Source organism: Mercurialis annua, linkage group LG4 (genome assembly GCF_937616625.2).
Source record: "Mercurialis annua linkage group LG4, ddMerAnnu1.2, whole genome shotgun sequence".
Lineage (NCBI taxonomy): Eukaryota > Viridiplantae > Streptophyta > Magnoliopsida > Malpighiales > Euphorbiaceae > Mercurialis > Mercurialis annua.
Window position 1 is genome coordinate 28,224,038 of NC_065573.1, and position 25,292 is coordinate 28,249,329.

The 25,292-nt window shown below is 35.5% G+C and overlaps 2 protein-coding genes across 4 annotated transcripts; both read left to right on the forward strand.

Moving 5' to 3' along the window:
* The first annotated feature begins 12,994 nt into the window (after window positions 1-12,994).
* Window positions 12,995-15,593, forward strand: LOC126677151 (uncharacterized). 2 transcript variants are annotated; one of them, XM_050371636.2, is made up of 7 exons: window positions 12,995-13,526; window positions 13,613-13,757; window positions 13,918-13,954; window positions 14,039-14,279; window positions 14,507-14,594; window positions 14,695-14,782; window positions 15,176-15,593. In XM_050371636.2, exons 1-5 carry the CDS (start codon window positions 13,235-13,237, stop codon window positions 14,581-14,583), a joined length of 792 nt encoding a protein of 263 aa, XP_050227593.1. In that variant the 5' UTR covers window positions 12,995-13,234; the 3' UTR covers window positions 14,584-14,594; window positions 14,695-14,782; window positions 15,176-15,593. The 2 variants fall into 2 exon arrangements, with proteins under 2 accessions (XP_050227593.1, XP_050227592.1); XM_050371635.2 differs by having other exon boundaries at window positions 12,996-13,526; window positions 14,683-14,782.
* A 281-nt stretch (window positions 15,594-15,874) lies between these two features.
* Window positions 15,875-22,737, forward strand: LOC126677146 (uncharacterized). Of its 2 annotated transcripts, none has more exons than XM_050371628.2 (9): window positions 15,875-16,450; window positions 16,533-16,594; window positions 16,686-16,809; window positions 16,889-17,012; window positions 17,411-17,491; window positions 17,628-17,960; window positions 19,362-19,528; window positions 19,611-20,446; window positions 20,845-22,737. In XM_050371628.2, exons 1-9 carry the CDS (start codon window positions 16,089-16,091, stop codon window positions 22,317-22,319), a joined length of 3,564 nt encoding a protein of 1,187 aa, XP_050227585.1. In that variant the 5' UTR covers window positions 15,875-16,088; the 3' UTR covers window positions 22,320-22,737. The 2 variants fall into 2 exon arrangements, with proteins under 2 accessions (XP_050227585.1, XP_050227586.1); XM_050371629.2 differs by having other exon boundaries at window positions 16,689-16,809.
* Window positions 22,738-25,292: the final 2,555 nt, after the last annotated feature.

The window sequence follows — 25,292 nt, forward strand, 5'->3', positions numbered from 1 at the left end:
TCCAAGGCATCTTAGCAATAGGTTGTCGAATCCTCTTCTGTATAAAACATCTTCTATGAGCACGTAGTTAACAGCTCTCACTCTTACTTTATACATCATCTTCTTGCTAGGATTCTCCAGGTACTTTTTAATGTCTCTCCTCCAATCCTGTACTAAGTTATCATCAATATTGAAAATGTCTAGTTGTACTCCTCTTTTAAAAATTGAAGGGTGAGTTTTTCTTTGTACCATTACTAGTCGGTGAGTTAACTCCTCCGACAGACGTAGGCCAGATGCTAGCTGTGATAATTCATCGGCCTCCCAATTTTCCTCTCTAGGAACATGTACTAATTCAACCTCTTCAAAACTCTCTATTAACTGTATAGCAATAGCATAATAAGAAGTTAAAGAGTAACTCATACATTTATATTCCCCGGACACTTGTCTAATAACCAATTGAGAATCTCCAATTATTTTGACCTTTTTAGCACCTAGATCTAAGAGGATTTCTAATCCAATAATCAAAGCCTCATACTCAGATTGATTATTTGTACATTCAAAGTCAAGATTAAAAGACAAGGAGGTCTTAGCTCCAGAAGGTGATACTATTATGATTCCAGCACCCGCAGACCTATCTGTACTAGACCCATCAAATTTAAGCATCCAAGGTCTATGTTCATTCATAAAAACCGGTAAGTCAAATTTACTTTCATCACCTAGGTTTATACATGGGTGGTCGGCTAGGAAATCTGCTAGAGCCTGACCTTTGACCGACTTCTGGGGATGATAAATCAAATGAAAGTCTGCCAAACTTAATAACCACTTTCCAATATTTCCTGATAAAACAGGTTTGTTTAGCATATATTTCATCAAGTCGGTTTGAGACACCACATAGACTCTATTACTAAGCAGATAGTGTCTTAACTTAGTGCAGGCAAAAAACAAAGCCAGACACAATTTCATGATAGGAGTGTATCTAACCTCTGTAGATGTCATCGAACGGCTCAAATAATAAATAGCCTGTTCATGTCCATCTTGGTTGCTCTGGGCTAGCAGACACCCAATTGAACCTTCGGCTGCTGAAATGTACAACCTCAGAGGTATACCCTTTTTGGGAGGCATCAATACAGGAGGCTTCATTAGATAATCTTTAATTTCATCAAAAGCCTCTTGATGGATGGTTTCCCATCTGAAGACATCCTCCTTTTTTAATTTCAACAGTTCTGAGAACACTTTTGTTTTTCCTGCAAGATTAGATATAAATCTCCTTAAGTAATTAACCTGCCCAAGAAACCTCTGAAGTTCTGTTTTATTTCTAGGCGGTTTAGCTTCTCGAATAGCTTTGGTTTTGTTTTGGTCCACTTCAATGCCTCTTTCATGGACCAAAAACCCCAAAAAATTTCCAGCTTTTACACCAAAGGCGCATTTCAGAGGATTGAGTTTTAAACAGTGAACTCTCATCCTCCTAAATGCTTCCTCTAGATTTTTCAAATGATCTTTCATTAGTTTTGATTTTACAACAACATCATCAATATAAACCTCCATAGTTTTACCTAAGAGGTCGTGGAAGATGGCATTCATAGCCCTCTGATATGTTGCACCAGCATTACGTAAACCAAACGGCATGACCACCCATTCAAATGTCCCAATAGATCCTGGACATCTAAATGCCGTTTTGGAGATGTCTTCTTTAGCCACCATAATCTGGTTATATCCAGCAAAACAATCCATAAAAGACAAAAGAGAATGATTAGCTGTAGCATCAATAAGAGTGTCAGCAATTGGCATGGCATAAATATCTTTAGGAGTTGCTTCATTTAAGTCCCTAAAGTCTATGCATATTCTAAGTTTTCCATTCTTTTTAACCACTGGAACAACATTTGCTAACCAATTACTATATTTAGCAGGCCTAATAAAGCCTGCTTTACACAATTTTTCAATTTCCTCTTTTACCTTTAATTCAACTTCTTTTGACACTCTTCTTGGAGGTTGGCGGTATGGGTGAAACTCGGGCTTAATAGGAAGCCGATGTTCTACCAATGTCCTGCTTAACCCCGGCATATCAGAATATTGCCATGCGAAGCAATCTTTGTATTCCTGCAAGAGTACAGTTAATTTTGTTTTTAAACCAACCTCTAGGTTTTTACTAACAAAAGTTACCTGAGGTTCCTCAGAGGTTCCAAGATTCACTTCTTCTAACTCCTCTCTAACATGGATGGCTTCATCATCTATCCAAGGAGGTGCTTGTTCTAGCTCCTCCAAGCCAATCTCATGATCTTCAGAAACTTCTTCTTCTTCATAAACCACTTCAGCATCTAGAACCTCTGCCAAGTTGTTTTCCTCCATAATTCCTTCCATAATGTACTGCATACGTTCTTTTAAGATAGCAGATGCAGCTGCTGCAAACTCACTAGAGGTGAGCTTAATCATTAATTTCTTCAATGGTGATGGAGGAACACGGCTTGTTGTATGGAATAATAGCCGTTGATCCAAGTATCTCAGTTGCTTTTCTTTTGACCTCTTCATGCACATTCAGAGGTTTGTCGGATTTCTCTTTCTTCTGCCCTTTTTTACTTTTCCCAGTAAATTGGATGGGGCCAACACATGAGTCATAATAACGGGCTTCTACCATGTTGGTGGCAGTGGTAAATGGCTTTGTGTCTGCCCATACCACCTCCACCTCATTTCCCTTCCAAAAGAGCAGAAACTGGTGTAAGGATGAAGGAACGCACCAATTGGCATGAATCCAATCTCGTCCCAAAAGAGCTTGGTAGCTGGCTGATGAATTTACAACAAAGAACGCCGATAGGGAAGTTTTGCTCCCTACAGTTACCTCTACTGGGAGAACACCAATAGTTTTTGTGAGCTCTCCAGTAAAGGCAGACACACTAACCTCTGTAGAGATGAGATCTTCTGTAGTTTTTCCTAGAGGTTGTAGCATGTTGAATGGCATAATATTCACAGCAGAACCATTATCAATCAAGACTCTGGAGGTTGGTCTGCCATTGAAGTGAGCCTTTATGTACAAAGGCTTAATATGCTTGGTCATTGCCTCTGCAGGTTTGTCAAAAATCACCCTCTTTGGTCCACCATTTGCAGCTTCTTGTATGGTGACCTGGCTGCGACACTCATCTTTTGGAGGTTTGGATACCTCCTCTCTCTGAATTTCTTCTACTTCCTCAGAGTTGTCAGGACCTTTGAAATCACTTGGAAGAATCAAGGAGAAAGCATTACAAGTGAGGGGAATCTCAATTTCACCCACTCTGATGGATCTCTTCTTATCACCTTCTGTGTCTGATTCTGAGTCGCCATTCTCTAGAGACTTCCTCTGAAATTTGCCGCTTTCTTTAACTGGTGGAGTATCATCAGTATCCTCTTTCAAGAGGTCGTTTAGTCTCATGCCCTCCTTTAGGATTTCCTCATCCACAAGATCGTCCAACTCCATGTCGTCTTCTAGGAGATCATCTAAGTTCATGCCATCTCCTGCAAATTCTCCTTCAAGAAAAGCTTCCAACTCCATATCCGAAACTTCCTTCTTCGAAGGCACGTGGGAAGTTTTATTTTTCACTTCCACTGCCTCTGAAGATTTTTGGCTTCCAGATTGCTCTTTCTCAATTAAGATCTTCTTTGACCCCTTTTCCTCAACAACTTTTCTAGGATCTTCCAAGTGCCTGGACTGCCACTCGTTTCTTGCAGCAGCCCTCAACCTCTGGCGCCTCCTCTTCTGAGTTCTTGTTAGTGGAGGCGGAAACTTCTTGTGATAATTGGTATGCCACCTTGGACTAGGTGAGACCAATGGTGGTACCACGAATCTTTGTTCTTTTCTTCGGTTTTCAAAGGTAGAAGGAACCTCTGACTGTTTTTCTTTAAGTGCCAAAAGAGCTTTTGGCTTTTCCTCCCTAGGTGCCAAAGGAGCTTTTGGCTGTTCCTCCCTCTTCCACACGAAAGATCGCCTCTCCGGGAAGACATGCCTTTCTGGCCTCCTTTGATAGTAAGAGGCCCTGTTTTGTTTTTTCAAAAGAGGGCGGTTAGTAGAAACAAAATTATTAGAGTTTCTAGATACCTGCCTTCTTTCTCCTTTGTAATCCCGCTTTACCTCTGCTCTCCTTTCCCGTTCGAATTGCTCTCCCCTGACTCTTTGGTCATTTTGCTCCCTGATTCTGAGCTTTCTTTTTATATCTAATAACAACCTCAAGTCAAGTTCCGAGAGATCACTGGCATTCACAGACGCCACAGCCGGAAAAGGATCTTCATCTATTACCAGTGCCTCCTTTTTTTCTGGGAATTTTAAAACTCCCTTGGCAATCCTATCCTGTATAATATTTTTGAACCCCCAACATGAATTGGTTGAGTGGTTCCAGGAGTTGTGGAACTTGCAATACTCTCTGCCTTTCAACTCATCTTTTGAAGGCATTTTATGGTCCGGAGGCAAAGTAATGAACTTCTCTTTCAACAGAAAATCAAAAATTTCTTCTGTTTTTGAAACCTCAAAAGTATACAGTGGTTGGGCATTGGAATTCTGTTTCTTCCACCCATCAGGTGCTTTTTTAATCAACATAGGGCAGGTACATGAACCGGTGGCCGTGAGGTCGGCTACCGCGGTTTCATATGCTCCCACCTCCTGATAGTAAGTGCCCATTGCCACCTTCTTCTTGTGGCTTTCTTCTCTCAGGAGTTCTTCATATTCAGAGACTTTAGCAGCTAACTCATAGAAGTCCCTGAATTCCATCCCCTGGAACTTTTTTCGGAGCTCAATGTCCAAGCCCCTCTGAGCCATTTTTACATACTCAGTTTCTGGTAGAACAATTTTACACCTGCTCCTCATTCTTTTGAAGCGGTGTATATACATGTCGGCATCCTCTCCCGACCTTTGAGAAACTCTTGACAATTCTGCTATGCAAACCTCTGGCTCTGCACGGTAAAATTGAGTATGGAAAAGCCTCTCCATCTCCTGCCATGTGAGCACTGAGTTCCTGGGCAAAGTAGCATACCAAGTAAAGGCAGTACCTGTTAAAGAATTTGGAAATAATCTCAGCTTGAAATTTGCAATGTTATCTAGGTTGGCCAAGACCCCACATTGAATTGTGAATTTCGCCACATGCTCAATGGTGGAGTGGCCATCCTCTCCAGAGAATAAAGAGAAGTTAGGAATTTTGTAGCCTCTAGGGTAAGGATTCTCCCTGTCAATGACATCTGGATAAGGCTTGTGAAATTGCGGTCGGTCAATCTGCCTTAGACCTGGACCATACAACTCCTGAATTGCTTCTCTTACAGCCTCCATGTCTAGTTGCCTTCCCAAAGGTTGGGGTGGCACGTGAGGCTGATTTCTCTCTTGGGGCATGTAATTGCCCCCCGTGCCCAGAGGTTGAGGAAAATTTTGATTAACCTCTAGGTCGTCCGAAGTCGGACAATTAGCACCTGCATTAAACGGCCTGGAATTCCGGCCAGTTTGATTATTAGTTTTAAAAGAATTAAAATACACAGGTTCATCTCTTTTGTGAGGAGGAACGTACCTTTCTTCAGAGGGCGGGTTTAAGATTGGCACATGACTAGTGCTCCCAATCTCCTGGATTCCTCCAGATGGCTGCCCCCCGTGTCCCTTAGGATCTTGTTTGGCCGTGTTAACAGCCTCTGGTACATCACCACCATGAGATGATATTTTGACAGCAACTATCAATTCTGCCAAAAAGCGTTCCATTTCGAATTGCTGTTTTCTGTTCAACTCGGCCTGTGCTTGGTTAAAGCTAGCCTGAGTCTGCTTCATGTCTACCATGGCTTTTGACAAAACGTCTAAAGCCCCTACCAATCTTGGCTCAGAATTTCGCCTAGTTGGTGTATGTTGCTGTTGCTCTCCAAAGCCAGGAGGCACATCTTCACTCGCCTCTCCTAGAGGCAAATTTTCTTTTTCAATGCTTCTGACCATGTGAGCCACATAGTCTCCATGTCCTACATTTGTAGTAGTAGGATCATCCACTGCATCCTGGGATACAATAACATCTTTTCCTTTTTCACTTCGAGTTCTAGCCATAACTCTTAGTGTCCCACTGGGCGTGCCAAAAATTGTTACTGGCGTTTTGCGTTTGTAACAACAAGCGTGTGAAATGCGGGCGTGCCAGGAAGCGGATTCCAAAATGTAACTTAACTTCTTAAACGAGCGATTGGGGTTTGGTTAACCTTATAACAAGTACTCCAATCAAGTAATGCTAAAACAAAGAATCCAATTGTAATTGTGTTTACTAATTGAATGAAATGAAAATACAAGTGTTTGAGTAGAAATTGCAAAAGTTCAATCGTAAAGTTCTTTACTGATTGAAGAAAACTGAGAATGCTAAGTGTCGGGTGTTTTTGCCTTTGGGCTGGTTTTTGTTGGATTTGATCGGGGGTTGCAAATTGGCTGCTCTTCTCTTATTTATAGCTTCATCATTTGAAAACTGCTGCTTCATGTACCAACTGCACACGTTCTTCCCCACCTTCAGGAACTGCCAATCGTGTTTTGTTTCTGGTGCACGTGCGTTTTAACTTCTTTTCTTCTGGAATGGACTTCTTGGGCTTATGGGCCATTTAAATTAATATTTAATGGCCATCTCAAATTTGGGCTTAATCTTCTGCAACTGGGTTTGGACTTTTTGAATTAGCTTCTGAAGTAGTCAACCTCTAGAAATCAACCTTTAGAAACCAACCTTTAGAAATCAACTTCTGTCAACATTAGTCAACCTCTAGAAATCAACCTCTAGAAACCAACCTTTAGAAATCAACTTCTGTTATCAACATTAGTCAACCTCTAGAAATTAATTTAAGCCAATCATTAATAATACTTCTTTTATCTTTTGAAAAGAATAGGGGCTTTATGGCCTTTAAGCCATATTTTTAATTTTGGTGCAAACACCAGGACAATAGCCATTCAAGGATATCTGTCAGCAAGGTTTGAGCTCGTTAAAAGGGTCTATGAATGTTATCCTCGAGTAGACTTATTAAAACGTAATTATCGACATCAGACTGCAGCTGATAGATTGTACGTCATTTTTAGGGCTAATTACATAACAAAATTATGGCATTTACACCGCGTTATAAAAATAATATGACATTTAAAACATGCCAATCACAGATACTATCTTTTGTTTTTTTTTCAATTTCATCGTGGACACATTTTTCGGTGAAATTTTGCTGACTTAGACACTCTATGAAGCTACCACGTGTCATGTCACGTCAGCAAAAATGACAACTAATCAAATCTCACAAAAGACGTGTGGTCTATCAGCTATCAGCTACCAACCAACAACTAACATCTATCAGTAACAACTAACAGATACAAGAAACAGCTAAAATAAACAGGCCCTTACTGAATCTTATGGGACTCGGCCATTCTGGAGATTTGGGCGAATCCTCTCGGAGCTACCAACCAACAGCTAACATCTATCAGTAACAACTAACAGATACAAGAAACAGCTAAAATAAATAGGCCCTTACTGAATCTTATGGGACTCGGCCATTCTGGAGATTTGGGCAAATCCTCTCGGAGCTACCAACCAACAGCTAACATCTATCAGTAACAACTAACAGATACAAAAAACAGCTAAAATAAATAGGCCCTTACTGAATCTTATGGGACTCGGCCATTCTGGAGATTTGGGCGAATCCTCTCGGATTGCCTTTGAAGGTCGAGTCCTTCGTTACTCGTCTACAACTTGCTTAGCGAGACCTAGGATTCGTTCTGACGAGCGGATCCTATATGACTCAGTTTATTATATTATTTTGGAATTTGGTTTCCATCAGTTAACACAGGTGATACTCTTTTAGCCGGTTTTTAGTGATTTTTAAATTTATAATTATTATAAAAAAATTCAATAGTTTGAAAATATTTTGTTTGCATTAATATTTTTGTAAATATTTGTTTCCAACTAATTGTGTAGAATCCAAGCGATTAAATAATATAGAAATTTAATTGAAAGACACAAAACGTAATTGAATTTGTTCCAAATTCGAAAGTTTTTACATCTGGAGAAAATATAAAAATAATCCCAATATTTAGGGATATTAATAAAATGAAACCTAACATTTAAAAAACGCTTCAAAAATGATGCATGAATATTCTGGAGAAAAAACTACACTGACACCCTTAATTTATAATAAAAGGCTAACATAATTAAAGTTAAATTATTTTAATATAAATTCAGAGAGCTAACATAATTTTTTACTGACACTATTTTTAAACCTGTGTCATTTTTGAAATGTTTGCAAATGTTAGAGTTCATTTAATTACAAAAAAATGATACAGTCGACCCTCTAATAGTTAATATTCTATAAATTAATAATTCTAATAATTAATAGAAAATTGAGAGAACCAACTTCGTTACACGTCGGATAATTAATAATTCTATTATTTAATATAAAATTTAAAATATATTCTACATGAATATTAATTATTAGAAAGATTTTTTTAAAAAAATATATAACAATTGATGATTTATTTGAGGCAATACTAACCTTAATTCATAAAATGAAAGTTAAATACCATCAAATTATGACTTTCTTATTCTTTTGAGAAATTTTAAAAAAAGTTATTAGATAAACAAATTAAAGTAAGTAAAGTATCTCTATTATAAAAAATATTAAAAATTATTTTACTTTATGAATACAACTTTTTAATAATTATTTTTTGGTTTGATATCAATTGATATTTTTTAAATTAAATATAAAATTATTTCTTTTAAATTGAGTGATTGTAAAGTGTATTTAGTTAGTTTTTTAATAATATAATATTAATATTAGGTCTATTAATGTAGATGCTTTAAAATATCTTTTATAATTTTTTTTATACAAATTCAATAAATTAATAATTCTAATAATTAATAAACTTTTGATCCACCGTGTGTATTAATTATCAGAGGATTGACTGTAGTGTTTAAATCGTTATAATCCCTAAATATTGAGATTATTTTTCTATTTTCTCCTTGTCTACTTTTGGCATTAATACATGATTTCCTCAACTTCTTGAACCAACCAAATTAAATGAATTTTATGAGATGTGGACCAAATATTTAATATTTAAACTCAACTATAGATTATTGATGATTTTAATTAAGAGTGACGATATTTTCAAATTAAAATTTTATAAGGCCAGAGTAATTTTTTAATTTTTGACATTACTATCCTTTTATGTGATTTGTCAACAATTTCCTTCTTTTTTTTTTTTAGATAATTCTTTAGTTTATTTCTTTTATTCATAAATTATCCTTTTTAAGTAATTAACAACACTTAAACATGAAGTATTTAATTTTTTTTCTTTGATAAACTGCAAGTTAAATTTTTTGATATAAATTCATTCATCAAATTGATTAGGTAACTTAATGTTTTTTTTTTAATTATTAAAAAAAACTTAACGTTTTTAAGTTCTTATTTTACAGCCCAAACACATACAATATCACAATGCATTTAACATATCCGTTTTCATGTTTTTTTGAGAAAATATATTCTTTTTCTATTGAGTATTGAGTGCATAATTTTTTTTTATTATTATTTTTAAACAAGTGCAGGTGAGATATATATTGGCTGTTGTAGTGCATGTTCATTTCATATTATTACTACTAAAGAGTTATGAATAAAGAGTACAAAATATATTAGGATAGCTCATTAATACGATGAATAGATGTGCCGTCTGGAGATTAATTTTTCAGGTTTATTCCAAGATTTTGTTTGAGTAAAAAGAAAGAGATTAATGCGATAGATTAGTCAAATTTAGGTGTTTTTTTATTAAACAACGCGAATTAATAAAAATAAGAAAACAAACAAAGAAAGGAAATAGTTGACTAATTTTTAATGGATAGAAATATCAAAAATTTAAAAAAATTGCTCTAAAAATATAAAAATCTGACCTGAAAATATCGCTACCTTTAATTAATGGACATGTCTTGATTTAAATTATTTTTTGGTCAATGTAAAATAAAATTAGCTTTGGCTCAAACACGTGTATAGGCTCCAGCTATATCATCCACTGAGATCGTTTATCGCACGTTTACATGCTCACACCAAATTAACAAAATATTTTTGCTTTAGAACATTTAAAATAACTAGTGCCGTTGTACGTGTTTGACGCGTGCCTTGTAATATGACTCGTCATAATATTATATTTACTTAATTACAAATTATTTTTATAATTATAGATTGTATTCAAATATAAAATATCAAATAATTATTAAAATATTAGTAAATTAGGAGTAATTTATTTTATTTATAGAGAATATAAACAAAATTATTAAATAATAACTAAATTAGTAATTTATTAGAAATAATTTATTTTAATTAAAATTCTGAATGATTGAATAATGATTATTAAATAGTAAAGTAGTATATTTTAGTTAGTATTTTAAACAATTATCTTGTCATCATATTATAAGTAGCTTATTTTATTTAATACTCTAACTCTAATTAACTCTAATAATTATCTCAATAGCTTTATAATTAATAATTATATTTTAAAAAATAAAAAAGATATTAATGTAAATGTGTATATTCCTCCCTCCCTCCTTATACATGTTTTTACATATAGTATAGATATAGATAAATTATTTTATTGACATATTTTTTATTTTCACTTGTTCATTTGAAGTATTCTTATATTCTTTTATTTTATACATGCTATGTTTTTTATTTAATCATTTAAATATTTGATTATTATGTAGACAATTTTATGTATAAAATTTTGATAGAATTACATGCACAAAAGTTTAAATTATTATTTTATCCATCTAAAACGTTGATAATCAGATACCCAATAATTTATTTTAATAACAGGAAACTTAACTTTTAAAACTATCAGAATAAATTTGCTTAAATTTACATGTATATTAAATTATTTAATTCAAGAATTTTTAGAAATATTGGTAAATTAAATTAATAGTGTTTCTAGGGTAAAAATTAATGACTTGAATTAACATTTTTTTTTGTCAAAGATGCCAATCGATTCTTCAAGTCTCAATTGTTAGTTGTTAGTTACCGAGGCGTAGTTCGAACCCACAACCTCTCGATGCGCTTAAAGATGCCTTAGCCATTCAATTTAAACCCATATTGGCGACTTAAAATAACATGAACAAAATATATATTAAAATAAATTCTTATTTATAAATATTAAAAAATAACATCAAAATAAAATCATAAGGATTGAATACTAATTTACCAATTTAATACACTGAAAAATCCTTAAAAATTCTAAAAGTTATAAAACCCAAAATTAAAAATCCTAAAAGTAAAACCCCAAAATTACCTCAGTGCGTGTTCCCCTCACAAGATCGGCTACTGGAATCTGACCAACAATCACCGGATGAACAATAGGATCATCTTATTCAATGGGTCCGGGTCTATCTACTGCGGGATTCAGTTCAACAACTGATTAATATGAGTTCTATCCGCTACATCTGGGACTTCTCGACCGTTAGCTGTGTGCTCCATTACATGGTTGTTTCCCTTGCATGGGCTCCCAGGGTTATCCCTGTTGTGGTTACCTGTTGAGGTGTCACAAAGCGGAAGGATAAAACTGAGCTACCAGCGTTTAGTGCATCTGTTGAGCTGCCTTCATCTAACTGGAGTTGATCCATGTATTCTTGAACTCGGTTGATAGATGAATGGACAACGACATGATCCTGGACTCTCGTACCCACTGTGGTGGTGGTAGTTTCCGTTGGAAAACTAAATTTTGTTGGTACCAAGGTGTTATAAAGGAAATTCTATGGAATCTGGGTGATGGGTGTTTGAAGTTGCGTGAGATTTACATCTCTTACTAGAACTGGGACCAATGGGTTAACCCTTGGAATCCCAGATATCCCATATAGAGGAACAAAGGGTGTGCTCCCCGAAGACAAATTGCTTCCGTCTAGGCATTTGCCAGCAACGAGAAAACATAATCGGAAGGCAGTTTAATGTTTCTTCACTATTAATATATTCCCACCGTAGTTCTAACTCCACCCTCTCCTAATGTAACAGGAGGGATGATTTGTTCTATCACCGAAGCCTTTTCTTTCCATCTTGTGATTATATTCTTTACTTAACAAATAACTAATAAAACACACAAAATTTGTATGGTAAGAAAGTTTCAGCCTCCAATGAAAGCATCAAGTGATAAATCACGTTCGAGATGCTTTATAAGGATCTATAGACAATGAGAAAACAGAGGTCAGAAAAACGCCGCTAAAGCTCACCGACTGTCCGTTCTGACGCTTACGTCAGTTTTAATGTGAGAATAAAGAGAGAAGAGAACGAAGAAATTGTTTAAGTGTGTAAAAGAGTATATCTTAAGATTTGCACATAAGGTGGTTTATATAGTCGACTTGTGTAAACCTTATCCTTTTCTCTCTCTCTGTTTTCCACTTTTCTGTTTGCTTTAGGCGGTCAATTCGATTACACCTTGAGTGACATGTTAGGTGCATGCTACGTGGGGAACTTTCTTGCGTGCCAGAGGATCTCTTGTGGTCCCCTCAAAATTGTTACGTACGTATGTTGGCTGAATAAGAGACATTCAACCAACTTTCTTATATCAAGTACTTGATATCTCGAGTGCGCGGACAGTGGATGTCGTGTGCATGTTCCGAGTTATTGATGGACTTAGGCGTCCCGAGTTATTCCCTTCTCGAGGTTATAGTGCTCCGAGCTATTCACATTTCTGGACTTTCGAGTTATTAGTATCATGTGTATGTTATGTCATTTATTGTTTGACTTAGTGATACTTTATTTCGGCAATTCGCCTCTAATATACATTATCAAATTTCGTTTAATCATTTTGACCGTGTAAATATATATAGTTTTGATCTAATCATATTAGAGAACACAAGTTAAAACTGAATCTTAAAATGACAAATAGAAGTTATAGATAGTGTTGATTGAAAATGACGATGTTATAGAAATATCAAATGTTATGGGCTGATCTGTTATTTGGCCTAAACTTTAAGGGTATATTTGAAGTTTCCCAAATCAGAATTTTCCTAAAACTGTAAATGATTGTTACGATATTTGGATTAGCTCAAACAAAGTCTTAAACTTTATTTTTTTTAAATCCAATAGACACGTTACTTCGGCCAACATATCCCGGCCAAACGCCACCCTTTCTCTCTCCTCCCCCTTCCGATTCCACAAATATTTGATTCGGATGTGGTCTGATTTTTAGGTCAGATTTTGCAGAGCTCAGATCGATCACGCAATTAGGTCAATATCATGGAGAAAAAACTATTTTTAACTTGAATTAACTCCGATTCGATTTCCAGTAGTGATGAATTCTATGTTCGGAGATACAACGTACACAAAGGTGTTCGTGGGTGGATTAGCATGGGAGACTCAAAGCCATACATTACGACGTCATTTTGAGCAATACGGTGACATATTAGAAGCCGTGGTTATCTCCGACAAGAACACAGGCCGTTCGAAAGGCTACGGTTTCGTAACTTTCCGGGATGTTGATTCGGCGAGGAGAGCATGCGGTGATCCTAATCCGATTATAGATGGTCGCCGTGCTAATTGTAACCTAGCTTCACTCGGTCGTCCTCTTCCTTTCCCTCCTTATGGTAAATTGAAGTTGAATTGCGGCTGAGTTGTATTACATTTTTGTTTTGTTTTGGTTTGGTTTGCGATTAATTTTTTTTTTTTGTAGGTCCTTCTCATCAGAGATCGCCGGTTCCTTCTACGTTTGGAAGCCCTAGCCCCAGGGGTACATACAGTAGAAGTCCTGCCTATAATTATCAATTCCCCTCCTATGCTTACCATCAACCTGCTGCCTATTACTATCCTCCTTACGGGTCATTATCTTGCTTTATTGTTTTCAAGTTGTGCAATTTTAGTTGTAGGATTGTTGGGTTTGTCATTATAAATTACTTTTTCAATTGAAATAATGTAATTGTTGCATGATACTATGAGCTGAGGGTAAGCTTCACAATTCAGTTGTTTTTCTTATTGCAGGTATGGAACTTATGGGGCTGAACATCCGTATCCTCAGGTTACTACTTTCATTTTTTGATTCATGTCTTCATCTCTTAATGCTGTAATTGGGGCTCATGTTCTGTTGTTCTATCTTTGGCAGGGTGTTTATAATCCTTATGCAGGTCAGCAATATATTCAGGTTTACGGCATGCCAGGGGCGGCGGCTGTTAATCCTGGAGTAAGCTCACGTGGACAGTTTGCTCGACCTTATCCTGGAATTCAGGGGTATTCCGCTGTCCCTTATTATGGTAATCCTGGCCATCAAATTGTACAATCTGGTTCTCTTTCCAATAGACCAGCCTCAGCTTCCATTCCCTCAAATCAAGCACCACAACCTTCAGGCAAGTTATTCTTTTTTATTATTATAATTATAGTTTATACTTTCCAATAGTTTATGAAGTCGTCAAATTGTACTAAGCATTACTTTACATTTTCTTTCTATGAACTACAATGTTGCACAATTTCAGCATCTAGAGCTACAGTTGTTACCTTGATTGTGCATGTATATGTATTCATGTTGATTATGGTTGTATTGACTGATTTATATTTTTCTGAACAACTACTCCAGATGCTGGCCAGGCACAGATGACATTGGCTTCCAACTCTCCTCAATTCACTAGTGGCTCTGATCAAACAGCCAGTTGAGCAGTTGGCAGGTATTATACATCTTGCTCTTACAAGTGCTAAAATTGTGTTGCCCTCCAATGCCATGTCTGTGTTTGTTAATGCTTGATATCATCTCAGTGTTGGCTGTAGATGATCCGCGTATTCTAGCATGACAAACAACATTAATACTGCGGGCTTCAGCTCCAGCCTTGGAATTAGTTGTGTTTTAGTTCTTAAGGTATGACTACTCTTCCTCCTGTAGTATATTGTAGAGCTTCATGACTCAAGGCCATGTTTGGTTCATCATGGAATGGAATAGCTATTCCATAAGGAATGGAAATAATTTTTAAGAGTACTTATTCCACAAAATCATGGAATAGCAATTCCATGGAATACCTATTCCATGAACCAAAGCAAAGAATTATTATTCTATTCGGAATAGCTATTCGATTCCGCACCTATTCCATGAACCAAACATGGCCTCAATTTAATGCGTGGCTATGATTTATTGCCATAATTTAATCAAAGAGAGGAAGAGTAAGGGATTGGAGATTCGATGTTTTGTTTTCACTCTTTTTCCTTCATGATTTAGTTAATTGGGCCTCATAATGTATTCCATGTCTCTGTTCAGTTCAGCTGTACAAAATACTGAAATGACAAGAAGTCGTAAATATAACCGAGTTCTTAGGCCACGGCATGCCATCCGCAGTCATTGTCCACTCATCAGCAGAGATAATTCAAAGAATTGTGGCTGTCTGAAGCCTAAAAGTTAGAAAGTGAAAAAAGCAGAGATCGTTGTCTAATGTCTACAGAACGTGTGGTTGCTGCCATGGCGCAAAGTCTAATTGATGGTTCCCTTCCATGAAATGCAAATGTGTAGATATGTAAATGTGTAAATCCCACAACTTGTAATCAAAATTTGATTCTTTGATTGTCCTGATCCAGGGTATGGATCTATGTTCAAATCATAGGCTGCATTGCTAGCAGACTAAAGATGTAAATATGGTCAATGTATATTTCTGTAAATAGAATTCAAGTCATTCTTCTTAGTGTTTGTTTATAAGAAAATGGGGACTAAAGATGTCCATTTTGATGGCAAAAGAAAAAAGTATCTGAATCTTGTCGTTCTTATAATAATGATGACAACTGAATCAGATTGTATGAAGCTCTGTAATTACTTATAACCAAAGTAGCACGGATACGGTTTTTTATGTTAAAAATGAAGTTTTGTATCTGAAATGTCAAATTTTCGGACACGTTTTCAAAATGAAAAATGTAAATCGAACAAAGTATTATGGCTAAATGAAAGAAAAATAATATTTCTAATAAATGGAAGAATATGGGGAAAGAGAACAGCTCAGCACCGATAATCTACTCTGACGACATGTCGCTGAGCGTAATTGATTTTTATTTTGTTTCCCTCCCGGCTGTGTGAAGAGAAGAATAGCAGCAGTGGCAGAGGATGACACAGATCGAAAGATAATTAATATAGAGAAGAGAGCTGATTTTAACGGCGTTTTGAAATCTATAATCAAGGCGTTTAAATGGAAGAGTATCCGGAGGAATTAAGAACGCCGCCGGTGAGTCTAATAGCATTAGTAGGATGTCCCGAGCACCATCCTCTAATCTCAACGCATCTCCTGGCGGAGCAGCCTCCGATCAACACCCTCGCCTTGCCTGACTTGTCTAAGATCTCTCTCCTCTTAACTTCCAACAATATTAAAAACACTACCGCTCCTGATTCAACCACTGCTACGCCGGCAGCTGCCGGCATTATCAAGAGAGATTGGCTTCTTAAACACCGCACTAAGGTTCCTGCTGTCGTTGCCGCTCTCTTTACCTCCGATCATGTCTCCGGAGATCCCGCTCAGTGGCTTCAGCTCTGCTCTGACCTAGATAATCTCAAGTACTTTCAATTCCCTTTTTACTTTGTTTAGTGATATACATGATTCTGTTTTATTCATATGTATTGCAATTGTTCATTTCAGAGCGTTGATTCGTCCAAAGAACATCAAATTGGTCATCATCATCGTCCACTCTGCCTCCACTGGTTAGTTTTGAACTCAACGTGATTTTTCTTTTTAATTTCTGTAGAATTGAACAAAAAGAATCATCAAATTTTATTTTAAATATAAATGCAGCAGCAGCTGATGATATAAGTGAAGATCGAATGATTGCACTGCGAAAGCGAGCTGAATTAGACTCCAAATACCTTATTGTCTTCAGTCCTACTGATTCTTTGCACGTTAAACAATCCCTCTCTAAGTATGTTTATATTTCTGTTTGTTGTTTGCCCTTAAGGATGTAAACACTTTTTTGTTGACGGCCAACGTGGATTTTGCAGGCTAGCCAGCATATTTGCTGAATTAGCAACAACTTATTACAGAGATGAAGGTCGCAGGATTAAAACTCGTGTTGAAAAGAAGAATTTCAACTCTCATGAGTTAAATATTCGTTATTGCTTCAAAGTAAACCTCTTTCAACTATTATCTTTCTTTCTTTTGTCACCGGTTGAAATGTTTGACAGGCATTTCATTTCCTGATTTGGGTTATTCAAATCTCTCGACAAAAAAACAAATTCTTTACATTTAGCAGCAGTATACTCATAGGTGTATCAGAATATGGTAGTTACATTTACCAGCAGTATACTCATAAGTGTATCAGAATATGGTAGTTACATTAGCAGCAGTATACTCATACATGTATCAGAATATGGTATACGTGATGATGAAGAAACCTTGACCTTAGTAATAAACATGGATTCGGTAGTTTGTTTATGCTGTTTGGATAATCTATAACTTCAACAACTCCTTTTAAATGTGGTGCACACCATGTGAGTTCTCACTGTTTCTGCTATAAATTTTAGGTTGCTGTATATGCAGAGTTCCGCAGAGACTGGGCTGAAGCTCTGAAATTTTACGAGGATGCATATCACATACTTCGGGAGGCATGTTCTCATACTCACTTTATTGGTCATGTTATTTTTCCTTATTTTCTGTTGTCCTCTTATCATCAATCTATGGTAGATCAATGCTTACATGGACACACATTTCTTGGTTGCTTATGTTTGACTTCTACTGCAGATGGTTGGCACGGCAAACAGGTTGCCTGTGATTCAGCGATTAGTTGAGATAAAATCTGTTGCTGAGCAGCTTCATTTCAAAATATCAACATTATTGTTACATGGTGGAAAGATAATTGAAGCCATTACATGGTTCCGCCAACACTTTACTTCTTATAGGAAGCTCTTAGGAAACTGTGAATTTCTTCATTGGGAATGGATGAGCAGACAGTTTTTGGTATTTGCCGAATTGCTTGAGACCAGTTCGAAGATTCCTAGCCCTAATAGTCCAGCTTCAGGCACTCCTGATAGGTCTTTAATTGAATGGGAATTTCAGCCTGCTTATTACTATCAGGTGAGGACCCAATCAGCTCCTTGGAATTTTAACTGAATTTTGTGGTTTAGCTTTTATGAAAATGATGTTTGCAAAGTTCTTGTGGCCTTTTTCTTCCTTATTCATCTACTCTTTCAAAAAGACAGGATAAGAGAGGATTAGTAGGAAAGCTGGAAAAGTGCTCTAATCAGACCTCTTAATGTGTAAATCTGGTTCACAACAAATTTTTAATATTATAATCTACAGTATGCTAACATGTAATGAGCTTCGAAAGATTAACTGGCCAAGCTGTATCACTTTTTGGTATATTATGTACTTCAGATTGGTACGTATTAAATAATGAGTTTCCAATACATTTCTTAGTATTCTGCATCAAGGAAATCGCAAAAAGAGAAAAAGGCGAAATTTTAAAATTTAACATTGATGTTCACTTGCTTTTTTCCTGCCATCATTGTATCTTTTTTGCGATTACAATCATTACTGTGAGCTTTCATCAATGTAAAACTTGATAAGCGAGTTTCATGGCTATCATTTTGTTTTTCTGGTCCCAATTAAAAACCAAGACTTTAGTTTCCATGAATTTTTTAGGAGTAGCTATTTTAAATCTGAGCTTGTCACTTTCTTTTCATGTATTTTTAGTGGGGCCTTGGTCAAATATACAACAAATTAAATAGTTCAGAATAATGAACACGTGAGTGTTTGAAAATCGACTTTGTTCTTGCTTAAGCTGTGCCTGCTGTGAGCTGATTATCAAAGCAGAACTTGATAAACATGAATGTCATGGCTATCATTTTGATTTTCCCATATCCCAACGAAGATCCAAGAATTTGGTTTTGCCCGATTCTTTTTTACAGCTAGCTTTAGCTGGTTGTTATTTTTCCCATCTATTTTCTCTGTGGCCTTGATTAACTCTACAACTGGACAGATAGTTGAATAATTGATAAGATCCAAGTTCTGTTTTTTAAGAGATTTATCTGTCCTTTAAAGCTTAAATTCACAGTTCTTTACTGTTTGTTGTGCAGTGTGTATTGACTTTTGGCTGCTATAATCTCTTAATCTCTTTTTTTTTTTTTAGGAATATCTCTTAATCTCTTATTTGAGGTTAATGCATCCTTATCATTTTAATGTTTGCAACTTATTCAATTGAAATTTTATAAAATGGAAAGTTTTTCTGAAGCTATGCACTCTGTGCTGAAAATATTGCTGGTGTCAGTATGAATCTTCTAGCTGTGATTTTAGTCACGTTGTCTTAGTTATCTCTGGTTGGATGCCTTGGAGCCTTATTTTATGCACTTTCAAAAATGTCTTCTGACTTATATTTTTATTTTATTTCATGCTTTTTAAAAATTTAGAAACTTGTACTGTTGTACATATCAGATTGTCCTCTTACTCTCTTTTGTTACCATCATTTTTTTGAAACAGTTAGCTGGTCAGTACCTGAAAGAGAAAAAAACATCTTTTGAGCTTGCCCTAGCAATGTTGCAAACCAATGATGAAATTGATAGTAATTCTGAATCCGTGGTGCCATCAATTTATGTGGGTCAGTTTGCTCGATTACTTGAGCAAGGGGATACATTTTCTATGCAATCGTAAGTCTTCATGTGTTAAATTTCTTCATAATCTTTATTTAACTTGTTCTGTAATGCTATGTATTTTCATCTGGCTTTGCAGTCTTACTGATGAGGAGTACACTAGTTTTGCTATTTTAGAAGGAAAAAGATTTGAAGATTCCTTTGAAATTATTGCCCTTCATAAAAGATCTTATGAATCATACGTCAATCTAAAAGCACAGAGGATGGCTTCTTTTTGTGGGTTTCAGATGGCTAGGGAATATTTTGAAGTGGGCGACTTCAGCAATGCAAAACAATTTCTTGATGGTGTCGCAGCTTTATACAGACAAGAAGGATGGGTCACTTTATTGTGGGAGGTCTTGGGTTATTTGCGTGAGTGCTCAAGAAAATGTGGAATAATCAAGGAATTTATGGAGTACTCCCTTGAAATGGCTGCGCTGCCATTATCAACTGGTGCGGGCTTCCAATCTTTAAGGTCTAAAGACTTTGGTCCAGCTGGTCCTCCAAGTCTTGCTCAGAAGGAAGTTATACAGAAGGAGATTTTTCAGCTTGTCAGTGGAGAAGCAGGGATAGCATCTGCTGAAGATAATAATGATCTCCAAGTAAACAGAGATAATCCACTGCATCTTGAGATTGATCTTGTCAGCCCTCTTAGGATGGTACTTCTTGCTTCAGTTGCTTTTCATGAACAGATCATTAAACCTGGTGTACCAGCCTTGATTACGCTATCACTTTTATCACAGTTACCTGTTACCATTGACATAGCTCAAGTAGAAGTTCAGTTTAATCAGTCAGACTGTAACTTTATTATCTTAAATTCGCAAAAACCTCCTTCCACATTGTTCAATGGCCAACAAGGTCGGCGGGTTGAAACGGCTCCTACTCTAGCACTTGTTCCAAACAAGTGGCTGCGATTGACATATGCCATCACATCTGGTCAGTTAATCTCTTGCATTTTTTAAAATTTCCTGTTAGATTAGATGTTATTGATCTGATATTGTCCTATTCTCTAGGCTTCCTTCTATATAATTTTATGGGCTGATCAAACATATCATGCATCTTGTGCTCTTCAAACATATCATGCATGTGCATCATGTACTTTGTAAATATTGTTATTTTTCTGTGTGGGATCTGCATGTCCTAAAACACATCTAGATATTTGACCGGGCTGATAGGCTCGTGATTTGTCTGATTGACTTATGGTTTCCTAGCAGGGCTTTCTTATGATATAGGTTTTTCTGGTTCTTCTTGGTGTCCCATTGTGTGCATGAGATTCATTGTAGTATCATTCATTTGCTCCTAATTTAATAAAATCAAATGTTGTATGTATCCAGAACAGAGTGGAAAGGTAGAATGCATATATGTTGTTGCAAAAATGGGACCCCACTTTACAATCTGCTGCATGGCTGAAAGCCCTGCTTCAATGGATGATTTATCCCTATGGAAGTTTGAAGACCGTGTGGAGACTTTTCCAATCAAGGAACCTGCTCTTGCATTTTCCGGTCAGAAAGTCGCCCAGGTTGAAGAACCAGATCCACAAGTTGATCTTATTTTAGCTGATAAAGGACCTGCACTAGTCGGAGAACTCTTCACTGTTCCTGTTAACTTGGCCTCCAAGGGTCATGCTATTTTTTCTGGTGAGTTGAAAATCAATCTGGTGGATGTAAGAGGAGGTGGATTGTTTAGTCCAAGGGAAGCAGAACCACTGTCTTTAGACAGCCATTATGTTGAGCTTCTCGGTATTAATGTTCCAGAAGGAGAAGATGAAACTCAAACAGGCTCTGATAAAATTATGAAAATTCAGCAGACCTTTGGTTTGGTTTCTGTTCCAGTTGTGCAAAACGGTGAATCATGGTCCTGCAAACTAGAGTTGAAATGGCATCGATCTAAACCAATTATGCTCTATGTATCATTGGGATATTTTCCAGATAGCAATGAAATGACTTCACAAAAAGTTCATGTTCACAAGAGCTTGCAAATTGAAGGAAAAAGTGCTCTTCTAACTAATTATCAGTTTATGCTACCATTTCGACAAGATCCACTTTTGCTTTCACAGCTCAAGCCAGGCCCCAACTCTGATCAACAAACATCATTGCCTCTAGGTGAAACAAGTATACTTGTTGTTGGTGCCAAAAACTGCAGCGAGGTGCCATTACAGTTGAAGTCGATGTCTATAGAAGTGGATGACCATATTGAAAAGTCATGTACCTCGCAATGCAGCGGCGAAGATCTTTTAAGCCCTGCTTATCTTGTACCGGGAGAAGAGTTCAAAAAGGTTTTTACTGTAGTTCCCAAGGTGGAATCAAATATCAACTTAGGGGCGGTGTCAATAAAATGGAGGAGAAATTCAGAAGACGGTTCTAGTTCTGCTACAGAAGCTTGGGTTTCAACGAGTCATAAACTTCCTGATGTAAATGTAGAGTTATCCCCATTGGTTTTGACTGTAGGGTGTCCTCCCTATGCTATTCTCGGAGATCCCTTTACGTACTCGATTAAAATTCTAAACAAGACACCGTTGCTTCAAGAGTTGAAGTTCTCATTGGCGGATGCACAACCGTTTGTAATATCTGGATCTCACAGCGACACAATTTTTCTTCTTCCGAAATCAGAACATGTTCTTGGGTACAAGATTGTGCCTCTTGCTTCAGGCTTGCAACAGCTGCCCCGAGTGACGGTGACATCTGTAAGATATTCGGCTGGGTTTCAGCCAACTATTGCTGCATCTACTGTTTTTGTGTTTCCATCTAAGCCTCATTTTGAGAAAGCTGATATGGGAGACAAAGGAATAGAACCCGTCGTAGCAGAGTAGTTCTGGTAATTATTTTGCAAAAAGTAAGTTTGTTGATTGAGTGTTTGATTGCTGCGCCATGTGGACGGCTTGGTGCCACATTAATCATGGAAGCGGAAAAATCAATATGGTTCAGGTGTTTTTCTCGGAACAGATCTTGCAGAAGACAAATTCAGAATCCTAAAGCATTCTAAAACAAGACATTGCACTTATGGAAGACCAAATTATGTTTATGTTGGTCAGAAGCTATAGTAAATATGGTGAAACGAGTATATGATAAAAGAAAATGTACGGCTGCTGCAGAGAGTTTCTTGCTGAATAAGTAATAAATTGTAATACTATATATTAGTTTAGGGATTGTTTTTCTAGCATTTTGGCAAAACTAAACTGTCACTAAATCAGTATAACTTTGAAATGAAAGAATTTAGATTTCAGTTAATTTTTTTTATGGATGGATAGAGAGGCATCAAATCATCTTTTCTGATTGGTATTTGATTACCCTGAATTGAGGTTCAGTAATTGAAACGAATATTTGTTTAAAATGGATTTGATTATTAGTATCAAATAATTTTATATTTTACACACCATCCGAACATAAATATCTATTTAACATAATACATAGACCTATTTTATTTTTCACTCAAATATTTAATTAATCAAATTATATATCTTTCGGTCATAAACATTATATCAAATTACCAATTTATGAAGAAATTTAAATCAAACTATTAAATTAGAATTCAACAGTAATTTTATTATCTTTAATGATTTATGTATAAACTCAATTTGAAAACAAAATTTCGATTGCATTCAATAACTTTAAGGGCTTTTTATATGTTTTACGGGTTTTTTCAGCCCAATATCTTTTATACGGGCCAAACAATTTCTTTACTTTTCATACCGGATTTTATTACTTTGTTGACCTAAAATTTTAAATTCTTCTCTTTTTTACGAACTTCCTTCTCTTAGCTCTGAATTGGCGGTTTCTTTTTCTTTTTTCTCTGAAAATAGCGGTTTTTTTTCTTCTTCTCCACACGATTTCTTCTTCTGATAGTCGTCGCTCTTCATCAAGTCTCAGTGCCGCTCCACTGCCGCCTTCGTTTTGCCGCCGCCGTTTTCTTATTTTTTTGTTTTCTTTTTCAGATCTGAACCGGAGTTTATTGTCGGAAGGAATAATAGATATCAGAAGTTTTTAACGATTTTAAAAAGTTTTTTAAAGGCATATGATCCGATTTTGAAACGAAAAGATTCACCGTTCTTCTTTTTCTTCTTTTTCATTTTCAGATCTAGAAATTGTTTTATTAACTGTTTTTAAGTCACAGTAATTCTTTTACCATTAAACATGTGTAAAGATTATCTTTAAGGAATGTAATAATAATTTTCATGTACATAAAATAATTTTATGATTTTATGTAATGAAAATATGTTATTTCTGCAGTTTTACTATGTTTGGTTATATTTCTGCATTTTTTTAATTCTGCAGCACGATTTGTTGATGATGGTATATTGATAAAATTATTGTAATGTTTCAGTGTTGTTGATTTTATGTTAATTTTATGTTGATAATCGGTTGATATTTATTGATTTTAACATTGACAAATAAGATAATGATGTCCGTGAAATAAACTAAAAAAATAAAAATTTAACTGAGACTAGATAATGATATGTTAGCATTGGGAAAGAAGACAAATAAAGATGTTGAATTATTATAATGTTACAATGTTGAAATTGTGTTGATTTTCGGTTAATATTTTGTTGATTTTAACATTGGTGAAAAAAACAATAATGATATTGAATTATTATAATGTTATAATGTTGATCTTGTGTTGATATTGTGTTGATGTTATGTTGATATCAACATATGTAATAAACTAACTGATTCAAATTTTTCAATCTTTTTTATACTAATTTTTATTTTTTCAATATTTTTTCAATTTAATTTCAATTTTTTTATTTTATTTTCACATATAATGTGTTTTTTTTCGTTGATGATAAAATCAACTAAATATCAATATAATATTAACGCAATATCAACATAAGATTAACATTGTAACACCATAATAATTTAACATCATTATTTTCTTTTTCACAAATGCTAAAATTAACAAAATATCAACCGAAAATTAACACAATGTCAACACTATATCATTACAATAATTCAACTTCGTTATTTGTCTTCTTCCATGATGATACCATATCATTATCTAGTCTCAATCTAATTTAATTTAATTTTTAGTTTATTTCACAGACAATATTATTTTATTTGCCAATGTTAAAATAAAAAAAAATCAGTTGATAGCAACATAATATCAACATAAAGTCAACATAAAATCAAAAACACTGTGATATTACAATAATTCAGCAATCAATCATCATCAACAAATCGTTCTGCAGAATTAAAAAAACGCAGAAACACAAGAAAAATGCAGAAATAACATAATTTTATTCCATAAAATCACAAAATTATTCTACATAACATGAAATGAGTATTAGATTCTCTAAAGATACTCTTTTATACATGTTTAATGGTGAAAAAATAGTAAAAAATTAACAAATTACAGATCTGAAAATAAAAAAAAGAACAAAAAAATTCAAATCTGAAATTAAAACGATAAAAGAAAGATGACGACGAGACGAAGACGGAACGGCGGAGGCAGAACGATGGAGGTGGAACGACGGAGGTGGAACAATGGAAGAGAAACGATGGAAATGGAACAGCGGAGGCGGATTGGTGCGAAGAACAAAAGGTGAGTTGAGAGAGAGAAAATTGAGGAGAGAGAAAAATATTTGGTTTATGAGAATTTGACTTGGAGTAGAAAATATATTTTTTCCGTATAAAAGTAATAATCTCCAGCGTGGATGGTAGTTTTCATATTGAAAACTCTTACCCGTATAAAAGATATATTTTTGCAAATATTAGATGTTTATGTAAAAAGCCCTAACTTTAATATCACCATAAGTGTGTTCAAAAAACCAGTGGGATTGCAAGCTAAC